The sequence below is a fragment of the Protomyctophum parallelum genome, assembly GCF_964188405.1.
Source record: "Protomyctophum parallelum genome assembly, chromosome: 1".
Taxonomy (NCBI): Eukaryota; Metazoa; Chordata; class Actinopteri; order Myctophiformes; family Myctophidae; genus Protomyctophum; species Protomyctophum parallelum.
This window is the reverse complement of record NC_139697.1, coordinates 12,844,830-12,867,347: the sequence shown is the minus strand read 5'-3', so window position 1 is coordinate 12,867,347 and position 22,518 is coordinate 12,844,830. Positions and strand designations below refer to the sequence as shown.

The 22,518-nt window shown below is 41.9% G+C and overlaps 1 protein-coding gene across 1 annotated transcript; it reads left to right on the top strand.

Moving 5' to 3' along the window:
- Positions 1 to 3,999: 3,999 nt before the first annotated feature.
- On the top strand, positions 4,000 to 19,753 carry LOC310858452 (uncharacterized protein; the record flags this gene model as incomplete). Its single annotated transcript, XM_083764567.1, has 15 exons — positions 4,000 to 4,471; positions 5,034 to 5,155; positions 9,955 to 10,053; positions 10,314 to 10,374; positions 11,699 to 11,836; positions 13,064 to 13,372; positions 13,474 to 13,548; positions 14,333 to 14,478; positions 15,112 to 15,246; positions 15,575 to 15,632; positions 15,802 to 15,879; positions 15,975 to 16,052; positions 16,141 to 16,257; positions 16,344 to 16,406; positions 18,043 to 19,753. The coding sequence occupies 13 exons, from the start codon at positions 4,000 to 4,002 to the stop codon at positions 16,254 to 16,256; spliced, it is 1,887 nt and encodes a 628-aa protein (XP_083620693.1). The 3' UTR covers position 16,257; positions 16,344 to 16,406; positions 18,043 to 19,753.
- Positions 19,754 to 22,518: the final 2,765 nt, after the last annotated feature.

Below are 22,518 nucleotides of genomic sequence, written 5' to 3'. Positions count from 1 at the left end.
GTCATGTTGACACTATGGGTGTCTGTAGCTCCCCATAGATGTGTCAACATGTGGACACAATGGGTGTCTGTAGCTCCCCATAGATGTGTCATGTTGACACTATGGGTGTCTGTAGCTCCCCATAGATGTGTCATGTGGACACTATGGGTGTCTGTAGCTCCCCATAGATGTGTCATGTGGACACTATGGGTGTCTGTAGCTCCCCATAGATGTGTCATGTGGACACTATGGGTGTCTGTAGCTCCTCAGAGATGTGTCATGTGGACACTATGGGTGTCTGTAGCTCCCCATAGATGTGTCATGTTGACACTATGGGTGTCTGTAACTCCCCATAGATGTGTCATGTGGACACTATGGGTGTCTGTAACTCCCCATAGATGTGTCAACATGTGGACACTATGGGTGTCTGTAACTCCCCATAGATGTGTCAACATGTGGACACTGGGTGTCTGTAACTCCTCATAGATGTGTCAACATGTGGACACTATGGGTGTCTGTAGCTCCCCAGAGATGCTGATTCACAGGACAGGAAGTCAGTGACATAAAAATCACACCCGTGTGAATTGAGTGGTGCAACTCTGTGTGGGGGTCCCCGGAACTTCCAGACCCACCGGAACACCCCGCGTCCGAAATGGTCGAGAAATGACAGTTACTGTGTGGGGGAATTAGCAGACATCTCTTCTCTCTCTCTCTCTCCCCCCATTTCTCATGCACGCTCCACACTATTATCAGGCAACAGTGCAACACTATCTCTCTGTTTCTAGCCCAACAGCGCCACTTTTGCCCCTATTGGTACCCTAAACATAGGGAGGGACAGACATTGCTGTTCCTTGGAGTGGTTGCACCACTCAAAATTAAATACAAAAATAGACTTGGCTGCCACATGTTTTGTGCTCTAAACAAACATTAAATGTCCTTAGACTTGGCCGAAAATATGACTCAAAAGCCAAAAGAGTGAATGCAACCAGCAGATGGTGTAGGTCTGCACTTTCCCTCCTATAGAGTCTCATGGTGTACAAATATAATGTATGATAGAAGTAGAGTTGGTGTCTTAACTACTCGTATGTGTTCCAGCTGTCATCGTCCTGCAAAGGGAAAAGAAGAATCTTGGTGAAGGAGAGCTTATTCCTGTTTTAGCAGTGGGACAGAAATTGGGTAAGCCTAGTCATGTTTTTGTCCACTGGCACACAAGAGTGTAAATCCCTTTTATTATGTACATTCAAATGTAAGGGATGCACAGAAGTTCTGAACCAGGAACCTGAACACCTACAGTCAAGTAATGAATATTTCTGTTATGGGTCATGTATTTATTATCCTATAAACACATCTATATCCACTTTTCCATTCACCATATTCACAGGGCGGTCATTTTGCTCTTAAGTCACACTTACTGTTGAGGTGGCATTTCTTCCCACCGTTTCCTGTCTGGCAGCCAAATCTCGCGATACCTCCGAGACAGAAACGATACCTGCTGCTGTTTAGATCCTCCAATAAAATGATATTCTGTATGATAAAAAAAAATGATAATCGAAAAGCAAGTGCTTAGAAAACAACCTGTGACATGTCGTCTTTTATATTCCTGAATCGATTTATATGACAAAGGTCTCAATTGTTCAGAAATAATATTTGTTAGCTGGTCCACCCGGCTCCATTCACTGCCATTTATTGTTATCATTTTGAATAATCATCTGTGTCTATTTAGCATGACTGAAGTAATCATTTTGAATAATCATCTGTGTCTATTTAGCATGACTGAAGTAAAGTAGCATGTGCTTAAATTCATATTTAGAAAATGTTTCAGATGTCAAACATTTCTGAGATGATAGAATGGTGTTGGATGATGATGGTCATGGAAGGGGAACCTTCTGAAAGCTTCATGGGCAAAGATACAGTAATAAACTTCAAAATAAAATAAAAAAACTGTCAAAATGACCTCTCAGACATGCTAGTGTTAAAAGTTCTTCAAAGGCCTTGAAGCATATGGACTCGCTATGTCGGGTGTGCTTAGCATAAGGTTATGATAAGCACACCCAACATACTCAGGTCCATCAGCTATGATCTGAAGTGTCTGGCATTTTACATTAAGTGTTTGCCGCAAGTAGAATGAACATATGATGTGTTGATGACAACTGTTGATGTCGAGGTCTATTTCTTGTGTTTCCAATGTGACGTGTAATGATGCTCTCGTTTGTATTACCTAATGTTTTTTCTCAGTCCCTACAGAAACTCTGAAGGAAACGGACAAAGACTTTGGAAGTGACACAAGTCCCAAAATGACCAAGATGCCTGAGAGCGATGCTGACAAAGAACGTCCAGATGTGAAGGATTGTACTCCACAGCCTCCAGGCGTGAATGATCCCACTCCACAGGCTGTTCCAGTGGAAAAGAAAACGGTGCCAGAGAAAGATTCCTGTATTCATAAACCCGATGAGAAGAAGTGTCCCACTCAGAACTCCTCTGTGGAACGTAGAGCAGATACAGGCACCAGTGTGGACAGAGACAGAAGTACAGAAGAAAAAAGGAAACGACCGAAAAAGTCAAAGAAACTCACTCTGAACCATGTCCAGAGTGGGTCGATTCGGGTGTCTGCCAAGTCGACGGGGAGAAGACAGAGTTGTAAGAGTCAGGACAAGGCCCGGGAAAGAGAGGGTAATGCGGGAAATGTTGCCAGAACAGAAAGGGTCACGACGAGCGAGGACGCCACGCCAAGAGTTGGGAGAGACTTTGATGGCGAAATGGAGAGCAGGACACGTGAGAAAAGGCAAAAGAATGAACACTCCAGTTCAGAGGCTGGGGGTAAAAGACAACGACTCAGCGATGCAGAGGAAATATCAGCCTGTGAGAAGACCCAAAAGACGTGCAAAGAAGAGCTAGGCAGAGCAGGAGACATGAGCAGTATGCACAACATGAATGTCAGCCCAACCCATCCCCACGGCCAACAAACCCCTCCATCGGCACCTGACTGCCATCCCCAGGCAAGTACACTCGGCTCTGATGCCCAGGACATTCAATTCAATGTTAATCAGCAGGGAACATTAACTTTGCAATAGTAAAAACAAACAAAAGAAATGTCCATCCATATTAAGTCTGGTACTGGTATTGTTCTAGCCTGGCTAAAGCCAGACCGAATCAGCAGAGTCTGTCGCAGTCCCGCCCCCTACCAGGGCCCAGGAAATTATTTTCCTCAGACATTTAAAAAAGTATTTATTTAAAGACCTTTTGAGCCTCGTACAAAGCCAACTCGAGTTGTGACAAATCATGACAACAAACAAACATTTTCGGGCCGAATAAATAATTAGAAAAGAAGAAGAAAACGACAGGTTACAACACTTTTTGTTTTTCTTCTTTGTAATTATTTGTTCAGTCCAAAATGTTGAAAAGCCATATGGAGAAAATTTATGGAGAATTCACTTCTGTGTCTCACGTCGTCATGAAAGGGGGCGGGACTGTGAAGCTCTATTGTTGTCCCATTTATTAACAAACCTCAACGGTGCCACAAGTCACTGTGAATAAGGTTGACCCACTCTGGAAGACATACTGTACGATAAACACCACTTCACCTCGTCGTACATAAAAACACCTACCGGTAATTGTTCTACTACGAACTCTAGATAACCATATTCCCAGCAATCTTCTGTATGCAATAATTAAACAATAGTGTCAGACATAAGATAACATGCATAACATAATTATAACCCTCTAGTTACCAGAATGCAATTAAACACAAGTGGATGTGGAAACAGAAATATCTGTTCCAGGATGCCAGGGAGGGGAATCAGATTCGAACTTGTGCCACTGCCTAGTCCTACACATTTGAAAGGTATTAAATAAGCAATAACTTGTATAATATAATATTGTGTGCTATTTTAATTAAAGGAGACGGTGTCGAGGTCATCCACAAGCCAATCCCTGAAAGCTACTGCCAAGTTCCCTTTGAAAGCAGACGGCACAAGCACTGAAACAATGGATGTTTCTCTTAAAATGAACAAAGCCCTCAAAATGAATGACCTATCCAAGAGCTGCCGAACTGAAGATGCAGCCAAAACTATTTCCATAGGCAACGTTGTCACAGCCACGCCACACACTGATGGTAAAAGTAGGAGACGTGCAACCACGTCCAGATCTGTGATCTCATCTCGTGCTGCAGGCACCTCCAGGGCAACATCTGCCCTCTCCAAATCTACTGGAGCCAAGTCGCACCTGACCCAGACTACCTCCAGGGCAACATCTGCCCTCTCCAAATCTACTGGAGCCAAGTCGCACCTGACCCAGACTACCTCCAGTGCAACGCCACCCATCTCAAGAACTACAGCCAATTCCAAACGTGTGACGTCAAATGGTGATGATACAACCCGGAGGTTGCTTCTCTCACTGGCCACAGCCGTGTCTCCTGCATCTACTGGGAGCAGCCCTGTAGAAACACCAGAATGCACCAGGAGTCCCAAATCCACAACACCTGGACCTGCAGTGGGTGGGTGTCTTTCTTTCTTTTTTTCTTTCTTTCTGAAGTGATTAACCCATTCTGACCTGAGATCAGATTCACACGAGGTTTCCGCCGGACACAGACTGGTCTGATGAACCCATTCTGACCTGAGATCAGATTCTAAAAATGTCAGTCGTTCTTCGATTTAAAAAAAAATAGCAGACCTACAAGCTCGTATCGCGCCACTCGGTGGCGCGATATGAGCTTGTAGATCTGCTATTTTTCAATAGCTAAAGCATGACATGATGCTGACACCAAAATGGGTGCCCGGTCAGAATGGGTTAAAAGATCAGAAATGGGCCCAGGCCGTAGCGTAACGGTCTGGGCACCGGACTGGTAATCCAGTCGCAGTGTGCCGCGGGTTCGACTCCCTGACCCGACACGGCCTTTACTGCATGTCATCCCCCCATCTCTCTCCCGTTTCCTGTCAGCCTACTGTCTGTCCCTTCAAAAATCAATAAAAGGCGTAAGCCGCAAAAAAATATCTTAAAAAAAAAAAAAAAAAAAAAAAGATCAGAAATGGTAAAATAACCTGTGCTCGACCTTTCAGGTTTGAACTTCCTGGTTTGCGTCGTGTACAAGAAAAGGATTGCAATCTATTGTCAACTGTGTGAGATTAAGGCAGGAACCAAGCACCACAGGTTCGGCACCCTACACCGATCAAACTACGTGGTGAGTGATGAAAACGTCTTATAGGTTTTAGGAAACGGGTTGGTTTTCTTTATTGTCTCCACCAGGCCGAAGGCATGTGGGGAGAGTATGTTTTGCACTTCGTCCGTCCGTGTGTCCGTCCGTCCGTCCGTGTGTCCGTCCGTGTGTCCGTCCGTGTGTCCGTGAACAGCTAATCTCGGCCACCGTTAACCCGGTCGATGCCAACATTTGCACACACACTCCCTGGATGCCAACGATGAACCTCTGCCCCAAACTTTCCAGAACGGCCTGTTATAGCGCCACCAGGAGGCCGCTTTGTGCAAAACAAGATTTTTCACAGTACACCTACAGATTTTGTCCAAACATCACGCAAATTGCTACACAGTCTCTCTAGAGCCATTCAACTAAACGGGTCTTTCAGATTTCTCAGACTCCATCCTGATTGGTTAAGATTGGCTTCCAAAGTTCACAGGAGTGCTCAGTTTCAAACAAAATGCTGCAAATCATGAACACATCGCGTGATTTCCGTGAAATTGTGCACCCACATTCCCACTAGGCCGAGGACGAAATGCCACATGAACAATTTCAACTCAGCCTCAAGGTGGCGCTATAACTGGCCGAAAAGTGTTTTTACCTCTAACTGCACGGATCTGTGGATAACCTGGTGGAGACCTGTGCCCAGAAGGGCACTTTTTCTAGTTGTGGGCTCGCCACAGCGAGCACACACTAGATATTGCCAGTTTATATTTATTCCGCTTCTTTATTCCGCCGTTTTTTTGGCACCTAACTACTTCCGCAAACTTTATACTAGAAATTTAGTTCAAACTTCAAACTGTTCAGCTCTTTGCAGTTATTTATGCTCCAATTAGAATTTTTACAAAGTTTTATACTTTTTATACTTTTTAACTTTTTAACTTTTTTTTACATTCTTTATAGTGAGAGTCGATGGAAGAAAGGTCCCATTTTTCACAGTTAACTTTTTTGAGCTCTTATTACTCCGTCATACTTTCACTTTGAAACTTCATTCAAACTTTATAATGTTCATCTATCTTTGAACTTTCATTGGTGAAAAAGTTGTTTTGAAAAAGTTTATACTTTTTAAAATATTTAACTTTATTTATAGTTTTTTCCTCCCATTGACAATGTATGGGATTTATCTCTAAATCAACCTCACTTTTGCAGCCTCATTACTCTGGCATACTTTGTCGTAGAAACGTGATTTAAACTTTAGAAAGCTCACACGACTCTGGACTTTTTCGTGGTTCAAACCGTATTCGAATACGTTAAACGTTTTTTCCGAAATCGCAGTTCAATCGCAGGCCGTTTCGCCTAATTAGTGCCAAGTTAGAGTGCAGGGCTTCTTTCACTAGAGTGCGGGAAGTGAAAATCTTTCCTTGAAAATTTACCAAACAAATTGCCGTCCCGGCCAAAATATTCACTTTACACGCATGTCCTTTGGTCATTTTGTAGCCACACATGTCCTCTTTCACACAATGTGACCACCAAAACACAGAGACATACAGAATGTGAACTACGGCCTTTTAAGTGACACAAATACAGTCAATCTGCTCATTGACCTCCATTGTAAAATCCTTACGAGGAAATTATCGCGATGACAATTCTTAACTCGCTCTTATAACCACATTTTCGATCGTACCAACACCACAATCGCACATGGTGTACCTCAATATCTCAGGCCACTCACAGCGAAGAAATTATTTGCATTCGACTTTTACTTTTTGCGATAGAGCAATTTGTTCGGGCATAGTTTCCCCCCATTCAAGACCATTCAAGATCAAGACCTTCAAGTTGCGCGCCACTTGTTTGTCTTTTACACTTCCACAGCTGAGACATATAAGAGCTTAATTACAGGGCTGAAATTAAAGTTACAAGATCTCAATGAGTTGCTCTGCGATACCTTGTGGGCTTGTAGGTCTGCTATTTGTGCAATTGGATGGCCTTTACACAGCTCTCGCAAGAGCACGCACGCACGCATGCACGCACGCACACACACACCCTGTCTTCCTATTGGCTGGCCTTTACACAGCTCTCGCAAGTGCACGCACGCACGCACACACACACACACGTTTATAAAAACATATTTAAAAAAAAAAAAAATAAAAAATAAAAAAACTAAAAAAAATTAAAAAAAATTAAATTTTTTTTAAAAAAATTAAAAAAAATTAAAAAAAATTAAAGAAATTAAAAAAAAATAAAAAAATAAAAATAAAATAAAAAAATGGAAAAATTGAAAAAAAATGAAAAAAATGAAAACTTAAAAATTAGCATGTTAGCATTAGCATGTTAGCATGTTAGCATGTTAGCATTAGCATGATAGCATTAGCATGTTAGCATGATAGCATTAGCATGTTAGCATGTTAGCATTAGCATGTTGACATTAGCATGTTAGCATGTTAGCATGATAGCATTAGCATGTTAGCATGTTAGCATTAGCATGTTAGCATTAGCATGTTAGCATGTTAGCATTAGCATGTTAGCATTAGCATGTTAACATTAGCATGTTAGCATGATAGCATTAGCATGTTAGCATGTTAGCATTAGCATGTTAGCATGTTAGCATTAGCATGTTAGCATTAGCATGTTAGCATGTTAGCATTAGCATGTTAGCATGATAGCATTAGCATGTTAGCATTAGCATGTTAGCATGTTAGCATTAGCATGTTAGCATTAGCATGTTAGCATGTTAGCATTAGCATGTTAGCATGTTAGCATGTTAGCATTAGCATGTTAGCATGTTAGCATTAGCATGTTAGCATGTTAGCATTAGCATGTTAGCATTATCATGTTAGCATTAGCATGTTAGCATTAGCATGATAGCATTAGCATGTTAACATTAGCATGTTAGCATGATAGCATTAGCATGTTAGCATGTTAGCATTAGCATGTTAGCATTAGCATGTTAGCATTAGCATGATTAAAAAATTTAAAAATTAAAAAAAATGAAAAACATTAAAAAATTAAAACTAACTTTCTTTTAAACTTAAAAGGAAAAAAATAATAATGAACTTAATATTTTTTATCTTAATATTTTTTTTAAGAAATATCTTAGACCATTATCAATAATCATTGTGTTTATGCTTTTAAAGATAGGCCTATATGCTATTTGAACCTTCTTTTTACATGTAAAATTATGCTATTTCTGTTAAGCTCATGAATGCTTTTATATGTATACTCCATTGGATTGACTATTTTTTTTCTTTTTTACCTTTTCTTGATTCATCAAGAATACATTGTAAAGCATTATTCATACATTACAAATCATTAGTAGACAGTAATACTTTACTTACTTTATTCTGCCCCTTTTTGGGCATCATACTACTTCCACATACTTTATTTCCGCTTTATGCAGTTATTTATGCTTAAACTATAGTTTTTACAAATGTTCATACTTTTTTAACTTTTACTTCAGCTTTAATACATTTTCTACTTTTCTTTACAATATGTTACAGTCCAGAAATTTTGATTATGGACTTAGACCACCAATGGTAACACCATTACTCCGGTCCCCGAGTTTCAAACTTGACACGGCAATAACTTTATACAAAGCATTTTACGCGAGCCCACGCAGTTTCTACAGGAACTGCTTTCTAGTTAAAGGTGATATAGACAAGTTTTCAGCCAAAATTTTAAATATATATAAATGTATTCTTTTGGCCTTTTTCCCCTGTATCTTTCCCTATATTATGATGCTGAGGTGTTCTCCTGCAACAGCACACTCCCCCTTTCCCCCCCTGTGGCTGAATGCGCTGTTTATATCCACTACAGTTTACTACTCGGGACGTCGGAGGGGATTTAAACTTTTAGCCAATTGCAGTGCGAGGCTGTGGCGGTGTGTTCAACCCAGCACTGCAGTATTATAATGATGCGATGCGATATGCGATTTCAATTGCAATGTATAATATCCCCATATCTTAGTTTCACTAACATTGTTCATGTGAAATAGTATGTTTATGATTTAATATGTAAGCCTATTGGAATTATGAGAATCGCTATGTATAGTGCATGGTTGGGTGGTGTGAAACTGAACAACACCAGCAGCCATAAGCCCACAGAACTCAGAGGATCGTTAGTCACAGAACAACTCAGACCCCAATAAAATCTCCTGTTTAGGCCTACATCAATATCGTTTTCGTTCATGTGGGTTGTATGTGCTTATTTGTTGAAATAGTGGAAGTGAGTAATAGTATTTCACCCTGCACCGCCGCTCCACCGCGGCGACTGCCTGCCTGCCGGCCGGCTTGAAGCATGCATTCAACCCGTGCTCGCCAACGGTGACAGGCCGTCGCGGATCATCATAGCGATTTTTCTTCATTGCAATGAATAACCGTGGACAAAGTAGTTCACATGAATGAACGATGCTGTAGTGGCATGGGGCATTTGAGGGGCAATATGTTTTATATGCACGATTACAAATAAAAGAGAATTGAATTGAGAGCCAGTGAGTCTCCTTTACTTCCTACTTCCTCATTTGCGGGACTCGGTGTGATATTGCGATTATGCTACAGTTACCCTTAAAAAACATGTCAACTCAATGTCATTGTTGTAACTATGATATTGATAGAAATTCATAATTTTGTAATGTCATATTTAGCCATACGAAGCAAAAACCATAGCGTCCGTCCCAGCAGCAACAACAATCCCATAGCGTGAAGTGACCTGGCTCAGCCAATAGAATGAGGGGGGGGAGGGGGGTGGAGCTAGATATGCATTTGTTTGGAAACACTCACTCGCTTCTGTGTACAAACACTGGAAACTTGTCTATATCACCTTTAACTGTATGTTATGAATGATTCATTCAGAGGTTCAAGCGCCCAGAGTTGACCGCTCCTCTGTCGGACACAGAGCTCCTGAAGATTGCCACTGAGTTGGCTGAGAAAGACACAGGCAACAGAACACAGGTAACTCACATCATTTATTTTTTGTCCCCCAAATGCATTTTCATTAGGCCATGGACCCCCGGTTAAACAAATGATGTCCTAGGCATATACTGATATGAAAAGATGTTACATGTTACACGAGGAATAGATTGATAGCGCTAGTAATAATTAAATTAAACACACACACACACACACACACACACACACACACACACACATACAAATACACACTCAGACACACGCACACTCAGAGTATATGATTGTCTCTTTTCTTTGCATAGATGGTGAGGATGAGAAGTGAACGACAGTACGAAGATCTGACGAAAGCAGAAGTACCAGAAGGTAAAACCCTGCTGTGCACTTGGACAGAAAACACGTGAAAGAAACTGAAGAGGAAAGGTGCTAATTGAACCAGGCAATGTATCTTCACCAGATGCAAGGACTCAGCATAGATAGAGTATAGTGTTTATTACAGCTAAAGATGATACTGTACAGCAAGCAGTGTTACGCCAGGGCTCCACTGGGCGCGTCTGCGTCGCGTCTCCGTCAACGTCGGGAATGTGCCCTTTTAATCAATGGAGGGTGGCTCCACTGCCCGCGTTGCGTCGCGTCACCATAAAATTGAACCGGTTCGTTTTTTGACGCACGCACGCGTGACGCAACGCGCCCAAACGCGCCCAGTGGAGCCCTGGCGTTAGGCATGCAATCTGTCAGCGTATCCACCCGAATCTCGATGTCCACTCCCCACATCAAATCCCATCTTTTATAGACCTTCAGTCACGTAACATCATAATCAAATTCATCAATTTGGCAACCTGTCCCCTTATTGTTTAGCTATTTTCCAAATGTTCTCTTTCCATTTCCACCATTTAGGACTTTAGGTTACAACTTACAGCCTGAGTTTGTGCTTTACTGACCTTTGGACACTCTTGTCTTCATCCAATAAAATATTCTAAAACGGGTTTATGGCCAGTCCACACCGATGCAACTCCTTGCAACCATTTAGGGACTCTGTAAGAATTGCAGTTGTCCATTCACTGTGTGCTCCTCCTCACATTCTCTGTGTGTGTGTGTGTGTGTGTGTGTGTGTGTGTGTGTGGGGGGGGGGGGGGGGGAGGGAGAGAGAGATCTCTGCTTTTTGAACTTGCGGTAGGACTTGGAGCAGAATGTTAGCGAGACACAGGATGGAAGTCTATTTGGAAGGTTATTCTGCTCTTGAATGTCTCGATATACTTTTAAAGCAGCTGTTTTTGAGGGGCGCCAGACCCTCCTATGCACAGCCTTGTGTGTATGTGTGTTTGTAGCACGGAATGTGATGATTGATTGTTTTTTTTCCTGCATGGAACATCATCTGTCTATGACAGTTATTGTGGTTTAGAAATGTGTATCATTTGTTCAGTTTTGGTTTTTATTTAGTGTTAAAGTTTGTTTTTGATTCAAATGTAATTTGATTTTAGTTTTACGGATGAAGTGAAGTTTTTATAGTTTAGTTATTAGTTAGTATTATTTTTGTTTTAGTTCATTTAGCTAGTTTTATTAATTTAGCTTTATTTTTTAAAATGTTTCTTACGTAGTAGTTTCAGTTAACGTGGGGAACTATAATAACCTGGATGTTTAGTGCAGAGCTTTGGGTTTTGATTTGTGTTTGTGCTCTTTCTCCTTTTAGCCCTGGCTAAAATAAAAGCCATCCTGAGACAGCAGAGAGGATCACAGGATTCATCTTCTGCAACTAATCCTCAACCAGAGAGCCTGAAACACCAGGACATGTCAACTGGTTTACATGAACCTTCACATCACCCTGATGGTAAATGCACCAACCATCCTTTTCTCAAAACATCAGCTGAATTCAGCGTTGAACAAACCAAGACAACAACTTTGTATGCAGGCAAACAGCTAGAAGACCTATCAGAGGGTCTACTCTAAGGGGCCTGTAAGCAGGGCCCAGAATTGTACCTGTAAGTTAAATAGTTTTCCACAAAGAATACAAATAAGTCATTCCTACAGTATGGAACACAACAAATACAAGAAAATAAATGTCACACATGAATTGTTTCCGACAGGCGTACAATATTATAAGAAACTGTAAATGTATTATGGACCAATCGTATTACTGTCCATTAAAGACGAGCTGAAAATGCTTTTCACATCCATATCAAAATAAGTCCTAGTGAAACAGAGGTTAGCTGCTTTTCAGCCAATGTGGGATGAACTGAGTGAATCGGTGGATCCCATTGCAACACATTGAGCTCTGGTTGAGCTCTGGTCCAGCTAAGGTTTGGTTTTCTGAAGTCTTTATGGAATTAATTAATCAATTTTGGACGGTGATCTGAGTTTTTAATGCACAAGATGAGTCAATAAAAAGTACTTGAGAAAATTCTGGTCACGACCACTCGGAAGGAGTCGTCAGGGCCACATGAAATAAATTGACATTGCATTGAGTATATGAGAGCACATTATCTGAAAATTGGGTGGATCCTGTACATACATGCATGAGCTGGGCAGCAACAGTCTGTGCTGGTTCAAACTGGTTGCTCACCTAGCCGTGCAAAGTACAAAGCCCATTGATAGATGTAGCAAAGTGTAGCAGTGTCACGACCTTGGAGAAAGTCTCTGACAGTGCCTTCTTGATAAGGGGTTCCCTGGAGACCTACTTGCAGTCAGCATTGGAGTCTGAGACCATATATGGAGTTTAAGAGCAGTTTGAGAACAATATGTTAAAAGATAATAAAATAGGGAAATTAGTGAATATGAAACATATTGTAGGTCTGCTATTTTTGAAAAATCGTGAAAATGTGGCACAAATCCTGACAGAAATGTGTCAGGATTTAGAAGACTTACTATACTATACATTTCGAGATTGTATAAATTTTGACGTCAGGCCTAAATGGGTTAATGGGTGCAAAGCTTAAAAGTCCCATTTTGTCAGCCCATATCATGTTTTCAGTTTCTACTCTCCATCCGTTTCTGAATCCATTTCTGACCATGTTTATTTGCATTCAGACCACCAACTATCACTTTCCTCCATCCATAGGTAATGAAACAAACCAAAGGCAGGAGGCTCCTCCAGACCCTGGTACAATGCAGCAGGCTTCTGGCACACGATCCATGGCTCCTCAGTACTCTGGTACCAGTGGGAGAGCACCTCAACACCCTGGTATACAACCACAGGACCCAGAACCACAGGACCCAGAACCACAGGACCCAGAACCGTGGGAGGGAAGAAGAATAAAAGTAGAGGAAACACAGAATGCACTGGAATGTCCAGATAAACGTACGTTCTTTGACAGTGGACATTACCAGCAGCCTGTTGTGCAAGCGGTGCGCCAATACAGTTCAGCAGGTACGTGTGGATTGAGTCACATCGAATAGATTTGATTTGATTTCATGTTTCACTTTCTGTGTAAGTTTGTATCTATCGGTTGACTTGTCTGTCTCTCACAGGGGAATTGATTAACAGCCGTGTGTCCTGTTTCCTCAAAGTGAAGCTGTCGGAGGCTGAGAGAAGGCAAGTCGTAGGTGAGTGTTTGTTTACGCAAGGGTTGTCAACAAGGATATTGTAGCCTCAAGTGTCAAGTATTACATCATTCATATAAGTCTTAATTAACCCATTCTGACCTGAGATCAGATTCAAAAAATGTCTTCTACAGTTTTCTGAAAAAGCTATGTTTCTATGTCAGTCGTTCTTCGATTTTTCAAAAATAGCAGACCTACAAGCTCGTAGCGTGTGAGCTTGTAGATCTGCTATTTTTCAATAGCTAAAGCACAACATAATGCTAACACCAAAAGGGGTTCCCACCCATAATGGGTTAAGTCCATAGAGTATGAAAAGGATAGAGACTGATCTGGCGCGAAGCTCCGCCCCCTCCGCTATTCATGTCAGTGGAAGTTGCTCAGTGGCGTTTTGAAGCACCCGGAAGGACCGTCTACTTCCGCGTTTTTTCGCTGATTCAGCATTTGGGCACCAAATTTTGGTGCCCAAATGCGGAAGTGCAGCTGGGCTTTAACATTGAGCGCTCGGTTGCACGGGTTTCCTCGTCATGAATCCACGGGTCCGCCTGCAGTCCTTCCTCTTACCACTAAGGCCCAGCGCTTCAACGTTGGAGTGCCTCACTGGCCCCTTGGTTAAGTCCCAGGCAGTCTTGATTTGTCGACTAAAACTATGACGAATATTGTACGTTGACTACCTTTCTTCTCTGACAATCTAAATGGAAAAAAGCTATGATGACTAAAACTGACTAAATATACTGACAATTTTGTCAAATAAAAACGAAATAAAAGTGTGTGTGTGTGTGTGTCTCAGGTCTGAGCTCGGTGCTGGAGTGTCTGTGTGGAGACAACTCTGAGAAGCTCTACCCATTCTACATGTGTCGTAGCTGCCAAGAGACTGTCCAACTCAGCCTCATCTGTGGACACATCACCAGCGTCCATCACCAGCTCAAGTACATGGTCAGTGGCATCTCCAGTGCTTCTCACAATAGAACATTTTTACAAGCAGGGGTCACCAACATGTCTTCTGTTTTACACATCATTATCATAACATCCAATTACTGAATGTCAGTCTCCAGGTTTTCTTCAGAATATGTATGGCAATTATTATGGTGCAGTACAGTATGGTACAGTATTGTACAGTGCAGCACAGTACAGTATGGTACAGCACAGTACAGTACATCATATTGTACAGTACAGTATTGTACAGTACAGTATGACCTGATGAGGATCAAATAGATCGAAGCGTTGTCAGTATTTCAATAAAGAACGTCTTTCTTATACCTTTGGTGTGCGGGCTCCATCCAATACCTACTGAAGTTTATTTAGTCCAGCACCCAGCCTGTCGATGTGCGTATTCTACGTCTGCTCCAGTACAGTATGGCACCATACAGTACAGTGCGGTACATTACAGTACAGTACAGTATAGTACACTGGCCTCCTGGATGGCGTGGCACTAGAGTGAGACCGGCCGAGCCAAATTCTAGTCACACTAATGACAGTGGCTGTGTTGAGCTATGTTTTGAACACTAATACTATGACAGTGGCTGTGTTGAGCTACGTTTTGAAATGTGTTCTGTATGTTTGTGTTAGTGGGAGAAGCGCCCGAGTCTAATGGCTGAAATCAGTAATTGGAAGGACTGGAATGAGAAACAGAAGAGGGAAGGCTTTGAGGCCGCCATCGGCAAAGTCGCTGAATGGGAACAGATTGTCCAAATGGATGCTGAGGTAACCATTTAGATAGCTGTGGTATACCATGAAGTTAACCTCTGCTGCCTGTGGGTTCATCTTTGTGTTACAGCTGGTGATGAAACTGTAATGGAAGTGGAACTATACACATTCAAAGGGAAAATATACCACAAACTACAATATTGTGTAGTTTGTCAATGTACCTTTATTTTCTAATCTTGTAGTGTGAATATGTGTGAGATTAGAGAGCAAACAATGTCCTTGTGTGTGATGCAGACTTTATTTTACAACTCAGTCGAGTCAGGTCTCGACTGTTTGTATTTTCTTCTTAGTTTTTTACCTAATGTTTTGTTGTTCTCTTGTCAAGGTTATACTGCTTGACAAGCACTCATATCATATAGTCCAATCGGCTCCATTCAGTGAAGGTACAGTAGTCTTTTATTATTATTATTAATTAATATTATTATTACTTCACAGTTTTAAAGTACAAGCTCACCATTTATTTTTTCTTTCTTTCAAATGTTCCCCCAAGAATAGGTGGGTTCAAGTTTGTAATGTGTGCTGTTGTAACTGTAGTGTATTGATTGTCTGTAGGCATCCACATCCTGGAGGACATCTGGAGACAACAGAATGTGACCTCCTCCTGTCCACCTGCTGACCAACAACCACCAGGTGAGAACCTCTCCATCCACAGACAAGCTTTATGTTCCACTAAAACAATGTTAGAATGAGATGGACATGTCGTTGTTCTGCCTTCTGTTGAACAGACCAGCAGAGTTCACAAGACCCTACTCACACAGAGGAGTCATCCAGGCCAACAGAGGCAGAGAAGAGCAGAGATAAAGGTATATACAAGGACCAACATCACACACAAAATCCAGCTAGTGATCACTGTTGAAGTTGATAATCTTATTATCATTGTTTCCAATACAGAAGCGACAGACAACAAAGAAAATCCACGTTTGACAAAGATCAATTTGGCCATCGTGAAGACTGAGCCGATCCCAGAGCGTCTCACAACCCTGAACGCTCACAGCTCAGGTGTGTGAGGTCAACATTACTCCCACACACATAGAATGTTGAATATAAAATCCTGTCTAATTGGTCTAATTAAATTGTGTCTCTGCTGTTTCCAGTCACCATTAAACGGGAGGTGAAACAGGAAAACCACACCCACCCCTGTTTCTCTGGACATACTGGTAAATACTGACTGTTATACTGGCACAGAACTTGTTTTGTTGTCCTGGTAATCCTGCTGTTTTGACCAACTGTACTCTTATAGCTATTGATAACAAAGGCAAAAAAAGGTTTGATGCTCAGTCTATTGACTTCCTTTTAAGTTATGCACAGTGTTAATTTACCTTAGAGATAACTCTGTGACTCTAAACACAGTGAAGGAATCACACAGACCCATGTGCACCCATGACTAGCAATTTTTGAGAGAGTATGTTTTGCACTCCGTCCGTGTGTGTGTCCGTCCGTCTGTCCGTCTGTTAGCAGCTAATCTCCGGCACCGTTAACCTGGTCGATGCCAAATTTTGCACACACACGCCCTGGATGCCAACATGAACCTCTGCCCCAAATCTTCCAGATTGGCCTGTTATAGCACCACTAGGAGGCCGACTTTTGTAAAACACATTTTCTGATATTACTCCTCCAGATTCTGTCCAAAGATCCCGCAAATCATTCCACAGTATCTCTATAGTCATGTGTTCAAGATGGATCTGTCCGATATTTCATATTCCATCCTAATTGGCTAACGTGGCTTTCAAAGTTTGCAGGATTGGACTGTTTTTAACAAAAAGCCTAAAACAATGAACGCAGCGTGAAATTTATGTGAAATCTTTCACAGACTTTCCTACTAGGCTGAGGAATATATCCCACCCTTTTCACATTGGCCTGTTATAGCGCCACCAACAGGTGGATTTTTTCAAAACACATTTTTGGAACAAAGTGCCTCAAATCATCCAATTGCCTCCACGGCACCCTTTTCACATTGGCCTATTATAGCGCCACCAGGAGGCCACAACCTGACCTGCCCTGGTGGAGTTTCTCTCTCACTCTCACTCACACAAACACACACACCATAGACTGTAAAAAATATGGACAAAGCGTTCGCCGGGTCTAACATGAACGTAAAATGAAGCCTGTAATAATATGGTAATTCCTGATGTAAGTCGCCATCTTTCTAGATCTGTTTGGTACCAGCTGGCCATTGGCTGGCTCCGTTTTGGACCAGCTGGCCATTGGCTGCCCAGACAACGAGGCGGGACTTCCCCCCTTCTTCTCCGTTGGTTTTTATTTTGACTCGAGTGGGAGGGGAATCCCGATCATAGACTGTAACGGTAGCCACGCCCCTCAGAACATACGCAATGTTTTTTTTTCTTTATGGTCATTTTTTTAATTAATGGGACCATAATTTTCCAAAAAGAATATTATGACATTAGAAATGAGACTTTAAACTAGTGACTGGAAGAAGAAAGTATTCATGACCATGTTTATTAAGGTAATACAGTCTAGGTGAAGTTGGGCCAAAATACATGGGCCTCTATGGAGCTATGGGGCTTTTTGGGTCCAGTCCAGCGCCACAACAGGCCATTATATGAACTACCGATTTCAAATGAGGCTTCACGAAATATCTGGCTGACTGCCCCCCTGACACACACACACACACACACACACAGCCCTACAATGAATTTGATTTCCCCAGAAAGCCTCTTGATTTCTGCAGTTGTAGCTGTATGGAAGTCATGTTTGTCATGCTTGTGTATTGAATATGTGTGACAGTCTGGTCCTAACAAACATAATTTGTCTTCTTTTTTTTTTCTCCCCAAGAAATGAGGAAAACTGTGAAACATGGTTTGGAATCAGATTACGTGTCATTGAATGGAGATGGAGAGACAGACAAGCGGAGAAGAATTTCAAAGTCTCATGATGGCAGCGAAACATATGACAGTCTTTCAGGTCCTCATTTGAACGTCTCATCACCTGCCAGCCACTGTCCCTCTCCCCAACTCCAAGTGAACGTAGAAAGTAGCCAATGTCCCTCTACTCAAAACCAAGAGGTCAGAGTGAAAGTTGAAACCCGTCAGTGTCCCTCTCCCCAACACCATGTGGCCAAAGTTAAAGTAGAACCCATATCACCTACTCTTGTTTCTCAAGTGCCGCACGGTGAACCTTCACACGTGCATCCTGAGTGGAAGCTTGAGCTGCTCTTGAACACACTTCAAATATTAGCTTCCTCTAACTTTAACCTTGAATGCTCTCCAACAAAGTCAGCCTCACCTGCATCTACTGAGCCGTCAAGCACTCCTTGCTTCATAGATCCTTCACTGGCTGAACGTGAGCCACAGCCGGACCTTCAGTCCACCCCGTCAGGCGCTAAACAAGCCTCTCTGACCGCTGTCACCCTGTCCCCTCCAGCCAACAAAGACCTGCCCTCTAGTGAACCGATGACACCCATCGTTGACAAGGAAAAGTTTAGACACACATCTTCAGTGCAAGCCAAGCAGTTACAGAAGGATGGCTCTCCTAGGCAAGAAAAGTGCAAAATAACAAATAAAAATGGACTTGACTGGACTTCAACGTCCAGTCAAATCTCTGTAGGTCGTGTAAAGCCCAGGATACAATTGGACTCAAAGTGTCAAATTCCGAAACCAAACCGAAGTGTCAACGTGCTGACGTGTGAACCTTCAGCCTCAAAGCCTGCAGACGATGACACCACGAACTACGAGAACCGGCAGTTGATGCCGGAAAGCCTGGCTGCCAAAGTTGTTGATGAGGAGTCCGACCACAGTCCGACCACAGTCATTCAAACAGACACTGCTCAAGTGTTGCAGCCTAGTAACACCACTGTGTCTCCTCTTCAGCCAGCTAGTCAGCAATTTAATGACTATGATTACAGAAACGACCAGCTCACCATAGCAACCGTAAGCCCCAGTACATCCCTGCCAGCTACAGGCTATGGCACCCCAGTGTATCCTTCCAGTCAAGTCACCTACAACCCTTATTTCACACATGGATATCCGCCCGGATATCCGTGGACCCACAACAATTATATGCCACCTGGATATTCGCCCTCAATCGGAACCCACAACAATTATATGCCACCTGGATATTCGCCCTCAATTGGGACCCTCAACACTTATATGACACATGGATATCTGCCCTCAACTGGTTCTACCCAGAACTCTTACTTCGCACATGGAATTCCACCCGGAACCGGGACCCAAAACAATAATTTCACTAATGGATATCCGTTTGGAACCGGGACCCAGAACAATAATTTCACACATGGATATCCGTTTGGAACCGGGACCCAGAACAGTGATGTCTCACATGGATACTGGACAGATGGAACTGGGCCCACTGGTATTCACCAAGCTCCAGTGCAGCAACACCCCGTGTTCTCACAGTATGTAAACTACAGTGTTCCCCCTACCTCTCAGCAGGGGGCGGGGCAGGCTGTGATGACTGGAGGCACCTATACCACCACTGCACCTGCAGGAGTCTGGCCTGACGTGCAAAGACAACAGCAGCCGCAATAATGTCCCAGGAAACGCTGTTGGTACCCACTGGTACTTTGGCGTTTACTGTTCACCAGCCACAGTTTAATCACTACGCTCTACTGTAGTTGTTTTATTTTTTTATAATATATTTTTTGTGGCTTTCGCCTTTTATTTTATTTGTTTTATGGAGGGACAGACGGTAGGCTGACAGGAAATGGGGGGGGGGGGTACAAAAGAAGGTTTTAATGAAGTGTCCCCGGACAAAATACAAAAGCGAAGTGACAGACCAAAAATCCCCGAAGTGCGAGCGTGAACAAAGATGCATGTCCCCTTTTGTAGCCCCCTATAGCGAGTCATAAGTGCTTTGTCAGCATAAGCGAGAACAGGACGGGAAGTTCTATTTTCATATTTTCATGATATCAGTTATTTTGATAGTAGCCTATATGTTTTTATATTTTATGTCACAGGATTCCTCTGCCTATCACCAGCAATGACCGGTCATGTCCTGTTATTATGTTACACTAATGTGTCTTATTTTCTTAGAAGAATATTGTTGACTGAGAGGGTCATTTGTTTATAAAATGTGCGAGTTTATACAATAATTTAATTGTTTTGTTTGATTTTATTTAGTTTTTAATATGAAAATACTTTGTTACTAACTGAGCCATATAAAGTACTGTCACAGCATTTTGTTTTAATAATCAAATGGATATTTGACATCAATGTCTGTGAACAATATGCTGATTGATTGAAAATTGTATTATCAGTTTGCAGAATGGGTACAGTTCAGGGAAAGTACAGGTCAATACAACAACTGCTTAAGAGGATAAAACCAGAAAAAGCAGGGTCCTCCATTTTCAATGCATCAGAACATTTAAAGACATAAATATTCACTTCTATGCAAATGGACCAGTTTCGAATTGCAGCTGCCCATAAGTGCTCTTTGAGGGCGGTTTTGAAGGAGTCTAGGGATTCACGTTTAATGGCTGAATCGGCCCCAAATCTGGGTTGAACGTGGTTTGTGGAACTCCCTCTGGTGTTGTAATTGTGACATTAAGTGATTGTTGACATTAAGGAAGTATTTTTGCAGGTACATGGGTATCTTAGTGGTGTAGCGAATCTTGTAGACCAGGCCCATGCATTGCAAGTTGCTGATGAGCGGGGTGAGGTCAGGTTCTGCGAGTAAGGCCAAATAGTAGTCTGACCACTGATGTTTTTGGATGTCTGGAGCCTTGTTTTAGGGCCTTTGAGGTGCTGTGGTACCATGAGGTGCATGCATAGTCTAAGAAACGTGGTATGAGGGCTCCTGTTAGGGTCTTCAAAGTATTTTTGCTGAGTATAGGTTGCTGGATTCAGTTTTACAGATCTGAGGGCCTATTAACCTGCAAATTGTCCCTGTCTAAGACCAGCCGGACTTAGACAGGAACAAATTGTGGTCACAAGCTGATATGTCATATTGTTTCCCTATTGGGAACAGTAAAGGCCCTAGTTTGGTCCTGAGGGCGGTCAGTGTTATTTTTTTTTTAGGTGATTGCTCGTTTACTTACTAAACAGATTACTTATTTTTGTTCATTAATGTTTGCCCATGTTTAGATGTCACCTCACTTAATGTATCCTCCTTTCTCAACATACTGAGGTCACTGCACTCAGTTCGTCACAATGACGTATAAGGTCAAGTATTATGATATAGGCTAATTGTTTCCTGCTTTTATTTGTCAAGGTATTTGCTAATTTGGAGCCATCATAGTTGTAATACCGTGGCCTATAATAATCTTATAATGTATTATAAAATCATGATGTGATTATTGATAGATTATGATAGTAGGATTTGACCAATAAACTGTGATATTTTGTTTTACAAAGTCAAGAAAACCTAAAATGTTCTGTGGGATGTTTATATACACAGACTGCGTTTGGGCTAATTTACAGTATACTGGAGGGTACCTAGTGTGTGTCTGTAGTCTAGTTAAAATCACCTGTGTGAAGTGAGGGGCAGTTATCCTCATGCATCATCTCATTCTGGCTAATCACAATTTGCGTCCTCACTTTTGTCTTCAATGTTTGTGTTTACAGTTTTACACGTGTTTACACAAACCCTCAAAGCAGTACATAGGAGGGGCTAGCGCCCCTCAACAATACACGGAGCAGAACATGTCATACGACATGCATATGACATGTTCTGTTTTATGTGTGACATGATTCTGTGGGACATGTTCTGTGAGAATGTTTGTTACCGGTAACTGGCAAACAGGATGTCAGGAGAGGCCCCCAACCGGCATATTTAAGATGTCAGGAGACAAGACCAGGAAGTTATTAGTTCTTTATATCCCTTTTAAGTTACAGCGACCTGACGACGCCGGCCGACCCCCCGACCTGTCTGATGAACTTCTGAACCGAAGTGTCAAACATATTTTGATGGTAGGTATCAACTTCCCCTGCACTTGTATAGCAAGGACATCACAGCCAAGTTAACATATTAGTGCACTAGGTAACTAACACACACACACACACACACACACACAAACACGCACACTTTACTAACCTACTTTTTATTTTTGCCCTTGAATTAACCTTTAATAATTCATGTACAGTAATACACCAACATGGTGAGTTATTTATTTATAAACATACAGGTCCATCTCAATGAATTAGAATATTTTGTAAAAGTAAATCTTCTTCCGTAATATAATTCAAAAAGTGAAACTTTCATATATTATTCTCAATTCATTGTGCATAAAGTGAAGTATTTAAAAAAAATGTTTTAATCTATAGATGATTATGGCTTACAGCTCATGAAAATGAA